General features: G+C 51.6%; 1 protein-coding gene across 5 annotated transcripts in view; it reads left to right on the top strand.

Annotated features, from left to right (window-relative positions):
• pip5k1ca (phosphatidylinositol-4-phosphate 5-kinase, type I, gamma a) overlaps positions 1–19572 on the top strand; it is a 51962-nt gene that overhangs the window by 21639 nt on the left and 10751 nt on the right. For 4 of the 5 annotated variants that reach the window (XR_010329508.1, XM_064331743.1, XM_064331741.1 and 1 more), the window contains exons 2-16: positions 3591–3622; positions 4992–5084; positions 5198–5328; positions 5860–5977; positions 8463–8615; positions 11140–11439; positions 12211–12416; positions 13024–13107; positions 13288–13336; positions 15745–15829; positions 16134–16295; positions 16528–16669; positions 17074–17106; positions 17323–17433; positions 19204–19357. Coding sequence is in view for 4 of the 5 variants with exons in the window: in XM_064331743.1 (XP_064187813.1) it covers positions 3591–3622; positions 4992–5084; positions 5198–5328; positions 5860–5977; positions 8463–8615; positions 11140–11439; positions 12211–12416; positions 13024–13107; positions 13288–13336; positions 15745–15829; positions 16134–16295; positions 16528–16669; positions 17074–17106; positions 17323–17433; positions 19204–19357 (1853 nt within the window). In the remaining variant the exon portion in view is untranslated. The remainder of the gene's footprint in view (positions 1–3590; positions 3623–4991; positions 5085–5197; positions 5329–5859; positions 5978–8462; positions 8616–11139; positions 11440–12210; positions 12417–13023; positions 13108–13287; positions 13337–15744; positions 15830–16133; positions 16296–16527; positions 16670–17073; positions 17107–17322; positions 17434–19203; positions 19358–19572) is intronic. The other variant, XM_064331742.1, reaches the window with a different exon arrangement.

Raw genomic sequence — 19572 nt, 5'->3', positions numbered from 1 at the left:
TTTACTAAGGGCACAAGCACAAAAGGGAGTGTTTTTGTTATAAAACAGGAAGATGTTGTGTCTTCATGCGAGAAAAATGTGGAGCTTTAAACTCTCAAGGACAGCGTAAATTATAAGGGCCCTTCCCGACTCCCCACATAAGTCCACTCAGAAGAGAGGCATCAATTGTAAAGCGCTTTGGATAAAAGCGCTAGGCTATATAAATGCAGTCAATTTACCAATTAAAAAAAAAAAAAAACTTTTTTCAGAAGTGGTGCGAGTGGCAATGTCATGTCGTCGATCTGATTTTGCTGCTCAAAAGCGGAGCTTTAAATGGTGCCTGCAGTTGGCTTGTCATGTTTGTGCTGAGACCGGAGGAACTGTGTGCTCTGGCGGTGCAGAAAGTCGGTCGCCCCCCCCCCCCCGCCCCCCCCCCCGCGAGAGCTCCTGACACGGCGGCTGTTGTTTGGCGCAGTTTGCCGGTGAATGGCTGCAGCCTTTGTGTGCTCCCGTGCACTGAGTGGCCTATTTAGAGCGGGCGGCGCAGCGGGCGGAGCGGCGGGCGGAGCAGCGAGCGTCTGCTGAAGCCAGCTGCACGTGCGCCTCACAAAACACCAGCTGACCTGAATGGGGGTGCCATGGAAACCGGGGACAGGGCAGGGGGAGGGGGGGGGGGGGGAGGGCGGCATGTGTGCTGGCACATTTGGGGCGATTCTGTTTCATTTCAGTGGATCGGAATGAGAATTTCGAGCGTTTCGCCGGACGGGGAAGGTCGATGTTGACGAATGATGCGGCACCCAGCAGCCCCTGGGAACTAAAACATATTGAAGGGATACTGCCTGCATTAAAGAGCAGAGCTTTCCTGGGCTAGCTTTTACAAGACCTCATAATACAAAAGGCTACTATGTTAGAGGGGCTCCACGCTAAACATCTTTTCAGAGGAGCACATGTGCTCCTAAATTGAAGAATTTGGGAGCACACTGATGCAGCCCAATGAGTGCTCCTAAATAGTTTTTTTCAGGTTAGCGCACAGCAGTTTTCATGAGCACATGCTCCTAAAATGGGAGGCACTGTTTGTAGAGCCCAGCTATTCTAGAAACCTCTAGATGAAGTGCTCAATGGCCTCTTCACCGGGAGAGCTGGAAGACTATTGTAGTGGTCTTCACGCAGGTGAGCAGTGAATGTGCGTTCACACAGAGGGAGGTGAGTGACAGTTTGTCCGTTTTCGTATAGGCGGGCGCGAGACTCAGGATAGTCCCGTGTGACTCTCCCTCTGACTCAGTCGGAGGTGCTCGGTTGGGGGTGCATGTGGGGATGGCTCAGGCTTACCCTTCCCCTGGGTGCTGCTGACTCATTCCCTGCGTCACTGAGCGAATCTGAGTCCCATGTGATAGCATAGGGTGACAGTGACTCCTGCTAAAACAGTTATATTAGCTCTAAGTTTCTGTTTACCCCTTTGAAGAGTAGGTTTTTTGGAACATTTTTTATTTCTTTCACAATTCTATGTCAGTGTTCTAGAACTCCATTTCTTTCAGTTACCCGCAGAGAGTGGTGACATCAGCTTTAGAATGTTCAGAGCACCTTTCACCTTAAAGGGTTCAGGAACACCAATGACACAAATTTCTCAGACATCTTTAAAGTGGAAGTTGTAGAAGACATGTATATATAAAAATAGACAACATTAAATCAGAAGAATACAGAGGCTTTCTCCCTATAGAGGCACATGGGAAATTAGCATGTTGGTGTTCCAGCAACTAGAGTAGAATGTGAGAATATTTGTGTGTGTTTCTGCTTGTCCTAGAATTAGAAAGGAATGACCCGAACCGCATGACATCATGGCCTCGATATGTTTGGAGACAGGTGTGGAAGTTTATGAGGGATATACATGGTTGTGCAGTTCTGGAACCTTTGGATTATAGCAACGGGGAAATGATGTTGTGGGGACGGGTATTGGGGTAAGACAAGGAGCTGGCTCTATCGATCGCTGCTTATCGAGGGGCGCGTGGAACGGGACCCCGGCTTGCCTTCGCTGGCTTTAACGCGTCAGAAAATGAGAGAACGGCGGGGAAAAGAGCAAGCCGCGCTCTTAATGAATCCGATCGGCGAGATTGTGTTTCCACTAAAGAGCCCGGAGAGCGGTGATATAGTAACATGGCGGGCTGTGTGAATGGACGCGTGCACGCAGAGAGGAAGCTGAAGTGTGGTTAGAAATGAGGAAAATAACTCTGCCCCCCTCCCAGAGCGGGGTGGTGTGTGTGTGTGGGGGGGGGGGCAACGGGGGCTGCTGTTCATAATGGGATGAGATGGAGGAGATGGAGGGCGGGGGAATGAGCGGAGGCGGCGTGGCGGGGGATAGCGAAGCTCAGCAGACCGCCGCGCGCTCCGCCACTGCGCCAGGCGGCGTCACGCTTTCGCTCGGCCTGATATCGTCACCTGGGGAGGGGTTTAGCTGCCACGACGCGCCTCGCTCGTCTCTGAGTGGGCAGCCTGTGTGAGATGGAGCCGTACGCGGGGGTGGGGGGGGGGGGTGTGCTGGGGGGAGGGGGAGCAGATGGGCTTTTCTCCCACTCAGTCACGAGGGCCTCCACGAGAGAGCGTGCATCACTGCGGCTGGCGGGGGCCGGGGGGGGGGAATAACGCCGCGGATCCAGAAAATGAGGCCGTTTTCGGCGTCATGTGGAAGACCCGGGGGCTTGATCTGTACACGCTGGGCCGTAGTATGGCAGCCTGTAGTTTAGACTCTATCTTGGACATTAATGTGCTCTACTGTACACATGTAGATCCCAATGAAGACTGCAGTTAATTTTCTTCAATTTGGACCATTTAATGTTCATATAAGTGAATATATGAATATGTGAATGTCATCAATTTATGCAGATGTGAAATTCCCTTTTTTTCTGAAATGAGCTTTTAACATTTGTGTGTGTGTACTGTATATCTCATTGAATTTCATACTTACATTTATGAATGAGATGAATAGATTTTCTCTCCAGTCCTTATTGAACAGTCCTGTCAAGGTCTGTGGTTCAACCTCTCTTCGTACCTTGATTAAGTTGAGTGTAGATTCTGGATGAAGTCTATTTTCAGCCTTTTACAACAGCATGCTAATTAATGTTTCCTCTTGTCTATTTACGTTCTTGTTTTCTTTGAAAGACAATCTATGTCTCGTAAATGTTTGTTCCTGGTGGCATACATTTAGGTCCAGTATCCAATCCAGGTCTCATAGATGTTTGTTCCAGGTGGTGTACATTTAGGTGCAATATCCAATCCATGTATCATTGTTGTTTGTTCCAGGTGCCCTACATTTGAGTTCAATATCCAATCCATGTCTCATAGATGTTTGTTCCAGGTGGTGTACATTTATGTCCAATATCCAATCCATGTGTCATTGACGTTTGTTCCAGGTGCCCTGCATTTGAGTTCAATATCCAATCCATGTATAATAGGTGTTTGTTCACACATCTTGTATTTTCCCATTCCATGCAGTGCTGTCTGTAAAAGGACCCGTTGTTGTTTATAGTGATGTCTGTGTGTGGTATTTGAGCAGGTGGAGTGGCTGGGCCCTGTGTACACAGGTTGCTCACACACTGTTCTCTTTGTGTCTCTTTCAGAGTCCGCTGCGAAGAAGGCCTTCGTGACGGAGGTAAGGGCGGCGCCCGCTCAGCTGGGGCACGGCTCATCCCAGAACGCGTTCAGGGCTGGGCGTGTGGTGCGGGGCGTTCAGGGTGAAGCTGGTCCAGCGCGTACCCAAAGCCCAATTTAAACTTCCGTGTTCAGATGGCTTTCTGAAGCCCAATTTAAACTACTGTGTTCAGATGGCTTTCTGAAGCCCAATTTAAACTACTGTGTTCAGATGGGTTTCTGAAGCCATTAAACACTGGTTCAGATGGGTTTCTGAAGCCCAATTTAAACTACTGTGTTCAGATGGCTTTCTGAAGCCCAATTTAAACTACTGTGTTCAGAAGGCTTTCTGAAGCCCAATTTAAACTGCTGTGTTCAGATGGCTTTCTGAAGCCCAATTTAAACTACTGTGTTCAGATGGCTTTCTGAAGCCCAATTTAAACTGCTGTGTTCAGATGGCTTTTTGAAGCCTGACCTCCTTCAGGAACCATGCCTCTTCTGTTTAATGCAAGAAGGCCAAGTTCATAAAACTCCCTATTGCAACATGTCCGTTTCATTATTTTTATTTATAACATAACATAATGGCGAGAACAGGCCATTCAGCCGAACAATGCTCACCATTTTCCTGACTAAATTCTACTAAATTGTATTTGTTTGGTTGTTTTCATCCTTATTTGTCATTTCTACCTTCCCCATTAACGAATAACGGAATCTTTTTCAATGTTATGGCGCAGCCACGAAGACGAACTTTCAGTAATGCAGGCAGAATTAAAGAGCTGACTGCAGCTAAACGGTAATTAGCGAACATAATGGCCAGCTCCTGGGAGTAAACTGTAGGTTTTTCAGGAGTTAGAGGTGCCATTGCCCATTATTTTTCAGGTGCTTGTTTTTAATGTGGTCATGCTGTCAGCCATTTTGAAGATGAAACATAATACAGGTCTATGCATATTTAAAACAACATGGAAATAGCCTCTGTGTTGAGTAGAGCATGGACACATATTTGCTTTAATCCTAAAAAAGGGCTCATTGAATTTCTAAAGGTCTAATTCCATTTAGACAGAAATTCTCCCACCAAATGTGTGTTTGGGGTGACATTAGCTCAGGAGGTTGAGCGGTCATCTGGCAACTGAAAGGTTGTCGGTTCTAAGACACCTAACCAAAGAGCTGGTTTGGGCCTTGCATGGCTGCCTTGATCGATTGGTATGCGTGTGTGTGTGTGTGTGTGTGTGTGTGTGTGCGTGTGTGAATAGGTGAATGAGAGGCATCCATTGTAACGTGCTTTGTGCAGTTGTTGCTGGAAAATTTGCTAGATGAATGCAGTCTGTTTACCATTTTAGTGTGGCTGTATTGTTGTGAATGGATACAGGTCCTTATTGATGCTCCCTATTTAGATGGCCTCCTCCTCTGGACTGCCCGGCTTGGGCCCCGCTAAGAAGATCGGCCACAGGGGAGTGGACGCGTCCGGGGAGACCACTTATAAGAAGGTACCCCCCCCCCCCCCCCTCGCCCCCCAAACCCCGAACCAGCTCTGGAGCGGCGATCCAGATGTCCGAGTCGCGGCGCTAACGTTAGCGCTCTCTCTTCCCTCCCCTCACAGACCACGTCCTCGGCCCTCAAAGGCGCCATTCAGCTGGGCATCGGCTACACCGTGGGCAACCTGAGCTCCAAGCCCGAGAGGGACGTGCTGATGCAGGACTTCTACGTGGTGGAGAGCATCTTCTTCCCCAGGTGACTCACTGAGCGACGTGGTGCATGGCTGGGGGAAGGGACTCCTCCGCTATGGTGGTGAACGGGCTTAATATGTGTAACTTCACTTCAGGAGAGAGTGAAAGGCATTTATCGTTCAGAGGAGTATTTTATTTTAAGTTTTCAACAGGGGGTTCACAGACCCCTGGGGGTCCTTGAAGGTACTGTAGATGGTCCCTGGCCAGGCTTGAAAAGCAATGACTATATGCAGATTTGGGAAAATATTTCAGACTATAAAGCCTTTCTTAAATATGACCGTATTTAACTTAGGATGGGGGCCCCTGGATGCCCTTGTGCCTGGGTGAGGGCCTCTGGATCAGAAAGGGTACAAAACCATAGTGTTGAAGTTTAGACACGTGCCAGCTTTCATGAATAATGCTTTTTTTTCCCTATCTCAACTAGATGTGAACAGTATTATGTTGTTTATCATCCTCTATTATGTTGAAATTTTTGAACATAGGAGATAGTTTGGCGTGACAGCCAATGAGATGTCTCTCTCACTTTGAACCCCAGCGAAGGCAGCAATCTGACTCCGGCCCACCACTTCCCGGACTTCCGCTTCAAGACGTACGCCCCCGTGGCGTTCCGTTACTTCCGGGAGCTCTTCGGCATCCGGCCCGACGACTATCTGGTGAGAGACGGGCGCCACGCCCACTCCCGTCCTGTCATCTGTAGTGATATCGGGAGTGTTGACTGCATTGCAGGTATATCATAATTATGACCACTGTAAAACCTTCCTATAGCGGTGGTACATCGGTCTTAGCAACGTCTCATCACCTCTGGCTGTTAATGGTAAACTGGGCCTCCAGTAACTTTGTGGTCTCGTTAAATTCATGTCTGCTAATAGCTATAGCAGCTGGGCGTGTTGATAGGCCGTGGGCCTTGTCGATAGGACCGGTGCGAGTCCACGGACCGGTGTCTGGGGACCATGGTACTAGAGCAAGGCCAGTCCCAAAGACACTCCCTGCTTACCATCTATAAGCGACACTTACTGTAGCAGCTATAGGCATGCCAGGGACTGCCAGCTTTGACATTGTTCAGATTCTTAGAGGGCGGTTTGCAGAAGTGTGAAGTATTTGACACATGCTTCTGACTATTCCCCTGCTTGCCGATGTCCCATATTTTCTGTTTGAACCACCAACGCAAGCCTCTGCCTTTTACCTTAGGCCTGCACCCACCGAACTGAAGTGATTGGTTATGTCCTGGAAGTGGGTGTGCTTATGAACCATAGTAGACGACTATAAGCCGGGCACACAATGCTAGAACACGGCAAGAAGTTGAGGGTAAAAGGGCTTCCTGAGGTTGGGAAATGTAGTCCTCCAAACATGAGCCCCTGTGAAGTCTGTGGAGGTGGGGTTAGGAGGATTTGGTAAATGAATCATTTCAGTATCAGAGCCTCTACAGGCGCTGGTGGGAAGCACCCGCTGTGTCATGGCCTCTGTCCAATGAGCTCATCCCCCACAATGCATTACCAGCCTGGAAGTGAGATGTCCCGCGATGCAGCCGGGCGGTGGCAGCAGCGGCTGTGGTGGGACAGGGAGGGGGGGCGGGGGGACTGCCTGCCTGCCTGCCTGTCCCACCCCATGAGCAGCAGCCTGTCTCACCCCATTAGCACTGAGGCTGAGGAGCGTGTGTGAGTCACCCTGCATCGCTAACAAAGTCAGCAGTCTGGAAGCTCCATCTGAACTGCAGTCATGAGGCAGTGGCTTGCTTGTGTGTGTGTGCATGCGTGTGAATGCGCGTGTGTGCGTACGTGTGTGTGTGTCTGTGTCTGTGTGGGCTGACGTGTGTTGTGTGTATGTGTATTTCTGTCTCCATGCATACGTGTGTGTGTATTTCTTTTGGCGTCAGTATATGATACAATTTCTATTTAGCTGTTGAGGGTGTGGCGTGACCCCACATCATGGTCCTTCCCCTCTCCCCTCTCCCCCTGTCTGTCTGTCTGTCTGAGAACACGCAGCACCTGCGACCTCACTGCACGCATTACACAATGCATATTCTTCATGCGCTTGTCACGCTCTGTCCAGAACAGTGCTGCCATTACTTAGCATCGCCATCACTTATGTGGCACTTGACGGCTTCCTTTTCATTGGGTAATATTACACGGCTTCTGCTCTTAAACCCACAAGCGTTCAGACTGAGACGCGGTGTGTGTGTGTGTTGAGTTCCCCTCGGTGGAAATAAACACCCCGGGGCGGTGTGTTTGAGTGTGAGGGGCTCAGGAGAGGGTTCGGGGAGGAGGTAGGGGGCGGTTCTCTCCCCTCATAGCGTGGCCTGTGGGGCGGCGGTGTCACGCTGGCTTCGTTTTAACGGCTCTCCTCGGGGGCCTGAAGGCGAGACTCGCGCACATTGCTCTCCCGGTCCCCGTAGGACGGCTTCTCCACCCTGCCATCTCGCCAGGACCCCCCCCCCCCCTCCGCTTCCCGACACGTACCCCCGCCGCGCCTCGCCTGCCGGCTATGACTTCATTTCCCCACCCGGCGCCGTATGAAAGGCTGCTTTGATTAACGCCTCTTCCTGTGTGAAAAGTGACGCGCGTCGTCTCCCGTGCAGTTAGGGCGTAGACAAACAGCCCGGCCGACGTGCTGCTCACGTTGACACAGACTACATTTCCGCGTGAGCCAATTAGGTGCAGAGGAATTTTGCTACAGGTGGGGGGTCTGAAACTGACCGGTGGGGGGTGGGGGGCGTGTTCTCGCCGTTGCAGGCACGTCCCGCCAGTTTTAACCCGTCGGTTTGTCCTGCTGCAGCTCCTCCGGCTGATCGCGTGTGAGCTCGCCTCCCGCCGCTGATCCGTGACTTATCCAGACTGCGCGGCTCTGTCTCTAAGCTCGCAGTATCTGCCCTGCACACCCCGCCCGGCTCCAGATGGAGATTAGCACACTAATGCCCTTCTTATTAAGCCCAGAGAGGGAACGCCAGCCGCCCTCCTCGGGAGGGTTTTTCAGATTAGTGAAAATGAATATGAAAATGTGCAGACTTGTTATATTTTAGATGGAAAACACTTGAGAATTGTAGAAAATATGAAATGGTTTGAAGCGTGTTGTGTGAGGCCCTGGCCCTCAGAGAGTGATGTTATTTTCACGGTGAGTGACTCTGTCTCTGCGTTTCCTCAGTATTCCCTCTGCAACGAGCCCCTGATTGAGCTGTCCAATCCGGGGGCCAGCGGCTCCGTCTTCTACGTCACCAGGGACGACGAGTTCATCATCAAGACCGTCATGCACAAGGAAGCAGAATTCCTGCAGAAGCTGCTGCCTGGATACTACATGGTGAGCTCTGCCCCAGCGCACCTGCCTCTCTCCTTCTCCTCTTCTCCCTCCCTCTCTCTTCCTCTCTCCTTCTCCCTTTCTTCCTCCCTCTCTCTCTCACTCTTTGCTGCTCCCCTTCACTCTAGCTCTCCATCTCCCTTTCACCATCTATCCCTCTCTCACTCTCCATTCCCCTTTCTCCTTCCCTCTCTCAGTCTCTCCTTCTTCCTTTCTCCCTCCCTCTCTTGCTCTCTCTGTTTCCCCTTCACCATCCCCCGCTCTCACTCTCTCCTTCCCCCTTCACCCTCCCTCTTTCCATTTCCCTTTCTCCTACCCTCTCTCACTCTCTCCATTTCCCTTTCTCCTACCCTCTCTCAGTCTCTCCTTCCCCCTTCACCCTCCCTCTCTCACTCTCTCCATTTCCCTTTCTCCTTCCCTCTCTCACTCTCTCCTTCCCCCCTTCACCCTCCCTCTCTCACTCTCTTTATTTCCCCTTCACCATTCCCTGCTGTCACTCTCTCCTTCTCCCCTTCACCCTCCCTCTCTCACTCTTTTGTCACTTCTCCCTGTGCTTTCTCTCTCACTCTTTTTTCTCTACCTCCTGTCTGTCTTTCTCTTTTTGTCCCGGGGCTCGGTACGGGGATAATGGCGGCCATGTTGAGCTTGCCGCCGATGCAAAATGGCTTTCCTTCATAAATGCCACTATATGTATGTTTTTGTGTGTTTTTTTAAAGACCCACCTCTCGTAAAGGTCGTTCTCTTCTGTGACCCGGCCGAGCCGCGCGCTTTAGCCTCGGTCCGCTTCAGACCGGTTTAACCGCTTCAGACCGGCCTCAGCCCGGCCTCAGGTCAGGAACGGCGCGGGGAACCGTGCCGGATTAATTCCGCCGGTCGCGCTGGAAGCGGCCGGTCGAACCGCGACGCCGCCGTAACGGCTCACCTTTCTATTTCAGACGGCGGTCCGGGGCCCGTGGGGGGGCCGTGTGGACGTGAAGTCCGCAGGGATTAATGCACTGAGCCGCGTGTCCCTCGCCCTGCGAAACGCGGCTCTGGCGACCGGGGCCTGGTCATTTACACTGACCTCCCGCGTGACTCCGCCTCCAGAGCAGGCGCTTTAATGGGACCGCAGCGAGGGGATAAATTCAGCCCCACGCCGGGGTCAGGCGCCCTGCCCGGGTGAATGAGCACAGCCCAGCAGCCTCAGGAAGCCATTTATCACTTCATGTCTTTTGCTCTGTCCAGGTTATGAACATCTGTCCACTTCATGTTTCTCTCTCTCTCTCACTCTCACTCTCTCACTCACTCAATCACTCACTCGTTCTCTCTCTCACTCACTCACTCTCTCTCTCTCTCACTCACTCTCTCACTCTCTCTCTCTCTCTCTCTCTCTCTCGTGCTCTCCCTGTCCTAGCCTTGGTCCTCCTCGTTCTCCTCACGCACGCGTGTGGGGTGAGCTTCTTACAGCAGTGCTCTGGCACTCGGACGGCAGGACTGCCGTCTCTCTGTAGGCTGTCCTTCTGAAGGCCGTCGTCCCCAGAGGTGACCCTCCCTGTGGCCCCGTGGCCCCCTGGCCCTGAGAGGCCTGCAGCTGTGTTTACCCTCAGCACACTCTAACACACTCTGCCTGCGCCCGTTAGACAGTTAACACAGGGCCCTCAGGCCTTCGGCTTGGTTTGAATGGGCGTGTGGGGTCATTACACTAATCGGATTGGGCATAAAGCGATCGGTCAGTTCACATTGTCCGCTGATTGGTTAATTGGTAGTTGGATGGATCGTCGCCATGGTGTTTGGGTGAAGATTCACAAAGGGCCGATGGACTTGTCAAAGCATGAATGTGTAGGAATTTGGTTAATGGCAGAAATGCATTACCCAGAATGCAATTCCTAAATGCTTACGGTGCAAAGGGGCAGCTTCCATTTCCAGACCCTGTGATAGAGATAAAGCTCATTTTTTACTTAAGTGAAGCCCCCTTTGTGAATGTACTATTTAATCCGGTAAATTGTCTGGTTTTGTTTTGGAGGGTATTCTTAATTGCATGGTGTTGTTTTGGCGTGTGAATTCACATATTGCTTCTCCTGGTATTGCTTTGCCTTTAGGATCTATATGAATATCCACTGCTAACTTGCACGAATGAGGACAGATCTGGTGACCTAACATGTTGATTGATTTAATCTCATGGATGGGTGATTTTAATCGACCAAGGCCTTTTCATAAACAGCTATTAATGGTGTTCTTGTATTTCTGTGTACGTGGCACATTTTTTTCCCTATCATAAATTCCACAGTGCAGTTGTGGAATCTTTTAGTATTCACAAGGCTCTTCAGCATAGCCTTTCATCAGTAATTTATGATAAATGGAAAATAACAGTATAATGTGAGCTTCTTACATATTAAAATAAGTATCAACAGCAGATCACTTTACAGAATATTTCTAGTTTGAGGGACTATTTTTATTTCTGAGGTGAATACATTTAATCAGTATCATTTGGAAGGGAGGATTTTTTCGCTGTCAGTAACTCCTCGCTTTGTCTCTCCTCCTGTTCCAGAACCTGAACCAGAACCCCCGCACCCTGCTCCCCAAGTTCTTCGGGCTGTACTGCGTCCAGTCGGGGGGCAAGAACATCCGCGTGGTGGTGATGAACAACATCCTGCCGCGCGTGGTGCGCATGCACCTCAAGTACGACCTGAAGGGCTCCACCTACAAGCGCCGCGCCTCCAGGAAGGAGCGGGAGAAGGCCAAGCCCACCTTCAAGGACCTGGACTTCATGCAGGACCTGCAGGACGGCCTGATGCTGGACACCGACACCCACAGCGCCCTGGTCAAGACCCTGCAGAGGGACTGCCTGGTAAGGGGGCGGAGCCTGAAGGCGCCCGAAGCTCTGCACACGTGATGGAACGTTCTTGAGTGAACATTCTAATGCTGATGTCACAATCAGTGCTGGTAACTTCTAGAACACTGGCTTGGAATTCTGAAAAAACTTTCCAAAAAACATACTCTTCAATGGGTTAAGTACTGGATATACATTTCATTATTTTTCCTGTGAACAATAATAATTTTTAAACTAATAGAACTATGCTGTGTGCTACCTATGTTAATAATGGGTGGGCCTCATGAAACCAAAAATGGTTGGCACCATTGTGAACTGCCAGAGACTCACTGAATTGACGCAATCATTGCATTCTGCCATGGAGAACAACAGCACTTTATTAGTACAGATGAACCAGTGACAGCACTTGGAAGCTTTCACTCATTATGAGATTCATGAATCATCGCTCAAAATCCATCACTACTATATGCCTTTTTCTTTTCCATCTCCAAGGCAACAGCTCTTAACTTTCCCACTGAACTACAGTAAAGCCCCTCCTGATGTTCAGAGACAGTACTCAGAGGCAGAAAATCCAGGTTCAGAAAGTAAAAGTCCTGCCAGGCAGTTTGTTCCAATCTGGATTTGCTAATTAGCCCATTAAATGGCCCAGTTCTTCAGCCAGGAGGTAAAACTAATTAGCAGAATCAGCTGGCTGAGTTCATTGGTGGAAGAAACACATGGCAGGAATTTTACGTTCTGACCCCTAGACTTTCCAAACTCTAGACTGTGCCGTGCGACGGTGCGTTTCAGGTTCTGGAGAGCTTCAAGATCATGGACTACAGCCTGCTGCTGGGGGTGCACAACCTGGACCAGGCGGAGCGGGACAGGCAGACCGAGGGCTCGCCGGGCTCCAGCGACGAGAAGAGGCCCGTGGCCCAGAAGGCCCTGTACTCCACCGCCATGGAGTCCATCCAGGGGGCCGCGGCCTGCGGCGAGTCCATCGACACCGACGACACGTGAGTCGCCGTCCCGCCCGGAGGCCTGGGTCCAGCCCTTCATTACCAATCAGTTAACCCAGTCATCTGCATTCCTGGCCCTGGTCCAGGCCGGTCCTCGTTTTTGTTTTCGCCTTGATATCAGCAACCAGTTCAGACCCAAGAGACAAGGTTAACTGTGTAATCGACTGCTTTAATTGATCAATTAAGTGCCGAGTAGTAACTAACCCAGCAGCCCACCAGGACCAGGAATGAAGATCACTGATTTAACCATTTAAGATACTACTACAATACCCACAGGTGACTGCCATTTTTAAAAAGCAATGTATTTTCCACAATATGAAACAAATACTGTGCTTTTTGGTTAGTAGTGTGTCTTGTGGAAAACCCAGGGATCCACAGAAGTGTTTTCAGATTGCACCGCCATCTAAAATGTTTTCAGAACGCAATTTAAGATACAGTTTTTGACCCAGGTCTGGTCACTGTTCCGATAATGCCACTTACCCCCCCCCCCCCCCCATATGCTTGGGCTGGGAATGTGTGGTGCGCTGGACGTGTTCTCAGCCGTAGCCTCACACCCGCAGTAGACGCTGCAGTGAAATGAATGTCCGCTGCTGTCTTTCTGCAGAATGGGCGGCATCCCTGCAGTCAACAGCAAAGGGGAGCGTCTCTTGCTCTACATCGGAATCATCGACATCCTGCAGTCCTACAGGTAAATCTGCCACTGCCATCGACCGCCTCTGCTCATTTACTCTCCAGGAGAGCGACTGCCCTCACTGGTAATAAAACATCTTGTCTGCGTAGCGCGGTGATATAAAAGCAATAGGCATGGCTTTAACGTGTTCGTGTTTTATGCTTGAAGCCACATGACTTTGTGCTGTGTTTGTTGTAGGCTAATAAAGAAACTGGAGCACACATGGAAGGCTCTTGTTCATGATGGAGTGAGTAATTCATTTAATCTTTTTTAACCCCCACCCCACAATTTAGCCTATAGTCATTGCTAAGACTTCCCACTGAAAAATGCCAAAGTGTATTTTTTTATACTCGGATATACCCTCACTCTGATACGGTATGGCACCGCCTATGTCTCGCCTAACGGTTCTGAAAAATAGACTTCCAGGCAGACTGTGGTGGTGTGGCTCAAGAGGGGCGGAGACTTTGAGATTGACACCCTCCAGCTGGGTTTGAGTAATTTATCGTGGGCCGCGGGGCAGCGCCCGTCTCGGCCCCTGTCTGGCTGCGGTGTGAACTCTCGCCCCACGGGTAACCCCACTCCCTCCCTTCATTCATTAATCAAGCAGCGGGTGCCGATTCTCCCGATTCAGAGCCCCGGCAGGCTGCCGTAAGAGCGGCTGCCAGCCTGTAAGCGTAGCTCATGAGCGTAGCACTGTCCTGAGTGAGACGCTCCGTTCTGAAGCAGCTTGGGTTCCATCTGAGGACTCTGTACTGAGGACTCACTCTCTTATGAGGACTCACTGCCTTATGAGGACTCACTCTCTTATGAGGACTCACTGCCTTCTGAGGACTCACTCCCTTCTGAGGACTCACTCTCTTCTGAGGACTCACTCTCTTCTGAGGTCTCACTCCCTTCTGAGGACTCACTCTCTTCTGAGGACTCACTCTCTTCTGAGGACTCACTCTCTTCTGAGGTCTCACTCTCTTCTGAGGACTCACTCTCTTCTGAGGTCTCACTCCCTTCTGAGGACTCACTCCCTTCTGAGGACTCACTCTCTTCTGAGGACTCACTCCCTTCTGAGGACTCACTCCCTTCTGAGGACTCACTGCCTTCTGAGGACTCACTGCCTTATGAGGACTCACTCTCTTCTGAGGACTCACTCCCTTATGAGGACTCACTGCCTTCTGAGGACTCACTGCCTTATGAGGACTCACTCTCTTCTGAGGACTCACTCCCTTATGAGGACTCACTCCCTTATGAGGACTCACTCTCTTCTGAGGACTCACTCTCTTCTGAGGACTCACTCCCTTCTGAGGTCTCACTCCCTTCTGAAGACTCATTGCTCTCCTTCACCCCAGTAGGAAGCACACTGACGCTGACCTGAGATACAGGTTCCTTTACCCAGCTTGCTTGCATTAGGCTGCTCTCTGTTTTGATCCGTGGCGGCCTGTGTTCCGCCGCTCCTCACCGCCGACCTGCAGCTCGTCCCCCCGCCGCTCCTCCCAGCCGACCTGCAGCTCGTCCCCCCGCCGCTCCTCCCAGCCGACCTGCAGCGTGTCCCCCCGCCGCTCCTCCCAGCCGGCCTGCAGCTCCTCCCCCCGCCGCTCCTCCCAGCCGACCTGCAGCTCGTCCCCCCGCCGCTCCTCCCAGCCGACCTGCAGCTCGTCCCCCCGCCGCTCCTCCCAGCCGACCTGCAGTGCGTCCCCCCGCCGCTCCTGCCGGTAGTGTACACGCCGTCCCCCCGCCGCTCCTGCCGGTAATGTACACGCCGTCCCTAGCGGCGCGGGCGAGCGCCAGGCAGGAGCGCGTCGTTAGCGGTGGGATCTGGGACGGAGCGGCAGGTGTTTAATTATGCATTGAGACACGTGTACGTCTGCAGCGCTCTTCTCCCGCGGCGGCGCGTCGGGCGGCGCTCTGAACGAGCCGCTGGAGCCCGGGACGTTAGCGCCGCGCCGTTTCTCTGAGCCGTAGGAGCTCCGCACCGTGAGCACCAACGAGACCCCGGCTGCACTGACCCAGCGTTTAACCTGACCCAGCATTTAATCTGACCCAGCATTTAATCTGACCCAGCGTTTAATCTGACCCAGCATTTAATCTGACCCAGCATTTAATCTGACCCAGCATTTAACCTGACCCAGCGTTTAACCTGACCCAGCATTTAATCTGACCCAGCATTTAATCTGACCCAGCGTTTAACCTGACCCAGCGTTTAATCTGACCCAGCGTTTAACCTGACCCAGCGTTTAACCTGACCCAGCGTTTAACCTGACCCAGCATTTAATCTGACCCAGCATTTAATCTGACCCAGCGTTTAATCTGACCCAGCATTTAATCTGACCCAGCATTTAACCTGACCCAGCATTTAACCTGACCCAGCATTTAATCTGACCCAGCATTTAATCTGACCCAGCATTTAATCTGACCCAGCGTTTAACCTGACCCAGCGTTTAATCTGACCCAGCGTTTAATCTGACCCAGCGTTTAACCTGACCCAGCGTTTAATCTGGCCGGGCTCGCCCTGCGATCTTAACGCACTGATACACTTACTATGGGCTGTGAGTCTTGTGTAAGTTCTCTACCCGTACCATGGCACTAATGGCAGTTTGCCTATGTCACCGGAGTGAAGTGTGTTCCCACAGGCGTGTTTTTAAACGCACGCTCTCCTTCCCTTAGGACACGGTGTCCGTCCATCGGCCCTCTTTCTATGCAGACAGGTTCTTCAAATTCATGAGCAGCACCGTCTTCAGGAAGAACTCTTGTGAGTACCTAGATGAGTACGCACACACACGCACGTACACACACACAGACACACACACGCACGCACACACATGCACGCACACACACACACATGCATGGGCACAAGCACACACCATACACACACGGGGACACACTCACAGACACGAGCGCGCACACACTCACACACGCACGCACGCACACACATGCACGGGCACACGCACACACACATACACACTCACAGACACGAGCGCACACACACACACACACACACACACACTGATTGGATTGTGTCCCAGCCTTGACCGTTCCTCTTGCTGTTTCTGCAGCTTTGAAGTCCTCCCCCTCTAAGAAAGGCCGAGTGGCGCTGACCGTGCCCAAATACTCGGGTCCCGGGGCAGCCTGGTCGGCCTGCCAGCTGCCCTGCGACCGCGACGACAACATCTTCGACCTGCGAGGGGCGCGCAGCTTCCCCACTCTGGAGGACGAGGGTGAGCACGGCACACAGGGCTCCATTTTAAACTGGGACAGGGAGCGATGTATAGCTTTTAACCATCAGCGCCAGTCCCAGCTAACCCGAATCAACTGCATAATTACTGTGCCAATCTGTCCAGCTAGTTCTAGACACTGAGTGAATCTTATCACTGGGTGATAGAACTCTGTCTTTCTCTCCCTTTCTTCCTCTCTCTTTCTTTCTTTCTTGCTCTCTTTTTTTTCCCTCAGGTCGGCCAGACCTCCTTCCCTGCACCCCTCCATCTTTCGAGGAGGCCACCACAGCGTCCATTGCCACCACGCTGTCCTCCACCACCTCTCTCTCCATTCCAGAGCGCTCCCCTTCAGACACCTCTGAGCACCCTCGCTACAGGTACATCCCCACACAGGCGCACACACACACACACACACTCTCACACACACACACACACACACACTCTCACACACACACTCACACACACACTCACACACACACACACTCACAAACACACACTCACACACACATACACTACAACACACACACTCAAACAAAACACACACACTCGACACACACACACACACATACACACACACACACAAAAACACTCACACACACACACACACACACACACACTGCACACACACACACAAAACACACACACACACACACTGACAAAAACACTCACACACACACACACACACACACATGCACACTCACACACACACACACACACTCTGAACATCCATACACTCGTGGAGAAAGCAGAGCTCCTCAGTGTTTCTTTCTTTATTCTGTAGGAGGCACACCCAGTCTCTAGGACATGAGGGAAGGTAGGTCTCTTATGAACATTTATAATGTTTTTCATTGGTTATAAACTGCAGTATGTTTGCTGTGAGGCTTTATATAATAAGACATTGAGGGCGAGTGCATGTCTGTGTGTGAGTGTGAGTGTGCGCTTGTGTGTGTGTGTGTGTGTGTGTGTGTGTATGTGTGTTTCTGCCGGTTGACTACACTCATCTCCTGCTGCGTGTGTGTGGGTTTTGGAGCAGGACGCATGTGCAGGAGGAGGAGCAGCAGACCATCACAGTGGAGGTGGAGGTGAAGAGACACGACAGCGAGCCCTGCATGGCTGCTCCCCAGCCCTCTCCAGAGCCCAGGTAACCACACCCCCCTCCGTTACCCCACCTCTACCACAGCCCTGTATGGCCCCTCCCCAGCCCTCTCCAGAGCCCAGGTAACCACACCCCCCTCCGTTACCCCACCTCTACCACAGCCCTGCATGGCCCCTCCCCAGCCCTCTCCAGAGCCCAGGTAACCACACCCCCTCCGTTACCCCACCTCTACCACAGCCCTGCATGGCCCCTCCCCAGCCCTCTCCCGAGCCCAGGTAACCACACCCCCCACCTCTACCACAGCCCTGCATGGCTGCTCCCCAGCCCTCTCCCGAGCCCAGGTAACCACACCCCCCTCTGTTACCCCTATCTACCACAGCCCTGCATGGCCCCTCCCCAGCCCTCTCCAGAGCCCAGGTAATCACACCCCCCTCCGTTACCCCACCTCTACCACAGCCCTGCATGGACGAGGTAGAGCACTGCTTCTTAAACATTGTTAAAATGATTTTTTATATCGGCGACCCAAATTTGAAATTTATTACCTTTCAGGGTCCCGTCAAATACGTTTATTAGTATAGTCTAGAGAACTAGTGACTCAATTTGGGACCCACCTCATACACTCCTGTAACATATTTTGGCCCATAGATTACAAAAACACTGGCATAGAGAAAACAGCCCAATATCTCACACACTCAGGACAGCAGAGGAATTAGACTGGAGGGCACTTTTACCTCCATTTGCATTATGGGACCTGTAGTCCATTGAGTAATCCAGATGGACGCTGCATAAAGTCATTGACGGATAAGCTGACTGTATGTAGAGCGGCAGAGTAATTAGGTTAAGTGTGGGCCAGGAGGGGCTGTGGGAGGTAAAGCAGACTGAGCAGAAGCAGGCCGCTGTAAGGTTGAGTGACAGCCGTACAGACATACGCCCCAAGGCCATATTCAGAAGCAGGGAGGGGGCACGGGCTGGGGGGGGAGGGGGGGTAGAATTTGCCATCTGGCAGCCCTGTCGTACCAAAGGCATCTCACTCGCTGCTTTCTTATTGTTGTGCGATATTCTTTACATAGCAACGGGACCCCAAGGATACCTGACTGGCCCTCAGCCAATCAGGGCAGGTCTCAGAAACGCACTTTAAGAGCGGTGCTCTTAAATTTGAAGCACAAGTCGTCACACGCTTGAGCTGAGAGAGACCCAAGTGTGTCATTAGTGTTGACCGTGTGCTCTGTGCAGTAGTTCACCTAGGTCACCCAAATCCAGCCGTTCCATTGTAGTGATTGTCTTGAGCTCCTTTAAGACGGTAATGTGCCTGGGCAAGTTAAACAGCCACACGGGCTGAATACGCCAGGCTCAGCCTGAGGTGTGTGCGTGTGTGTGTGTTTATATGCGTGCACACATTTGCGTGTGTGTGTGTGTGCACCTGTGTGTATGCTTGTGTGTGTGCGCATGTTTGCGTGCACGTGTATATATGTGTGTGCGTGCATGTTTGTGTGTGTGCATGCTTGTGTGTGTGCATGCTTGTGTGTATGCATGCGTGTGCATGTGTGCGCGTATGTGTGTGTGTGCGCGTGCGTGTGCATGTGTGCGTATATGTGTGTGTATGTGTGCGTGCGCATGTGTGTGTATGTATGTGTGTGCGTGTATGTGCATGTGCGTGCGCATGTGTGTGTGTGTATGTGTGCATGCGCATGTGTGTGTATGTATGTGTGTGCATGTATGTGCATGTGTGTGTGTGTGTGTATGTATGTGTGTGTGTGTGTGTATGTATGTGCGTGCAGCGAGTTCTGACGGGCCCCTGCGTCTCTGTGTCCCCAGCGAGGTTCCTGAGGCGGCAGTAGCGTCCTCCGCCACCCCACCGCCCAGCCCCAAGGTGGTGGTGGAGCCCGACACGAGCAGCCAGCTGTCCGGCTGCGCCAGCCAAGCCTCCGTGGAAGAAGGGGAGGACGTGCCAATCACAGACATCTACTTTGTAAGCCCCTCCCACCTCTGAGCCTGATTGGAGATAATGTATCTTTAATAAAATGACTTCATTATCTAATTCTTATGTAATATCACCTGGCAAACCTGTTGTTGCTGGTTATAGCTAATTAAATATTGCCCCAAAATACACTGTATATTCTCCAAACAATAATATGAATGATAATATGCCCAACCCTGTTCCTAGAGATCTACCGTTCTGCAGGT

This window comes from Anguilla rostrata, chromosome 4 (assembly GCF_018555375.3).
Source record: "Anguilla rostrata isolate EN2019 chromosome 4, ASM1855537v3, whole genome shotgun sequence".
NCBI lineage: Eukaryota > Metazoa > Chordata > Actinopteri > Anguilliformes > Anguillidae > Anguilla > Anguilla rostrata.
Note: the sequence above shows the minus strand (reverse complement) of the source record. Positions and strands in the feature narration are given on the sequence as shown.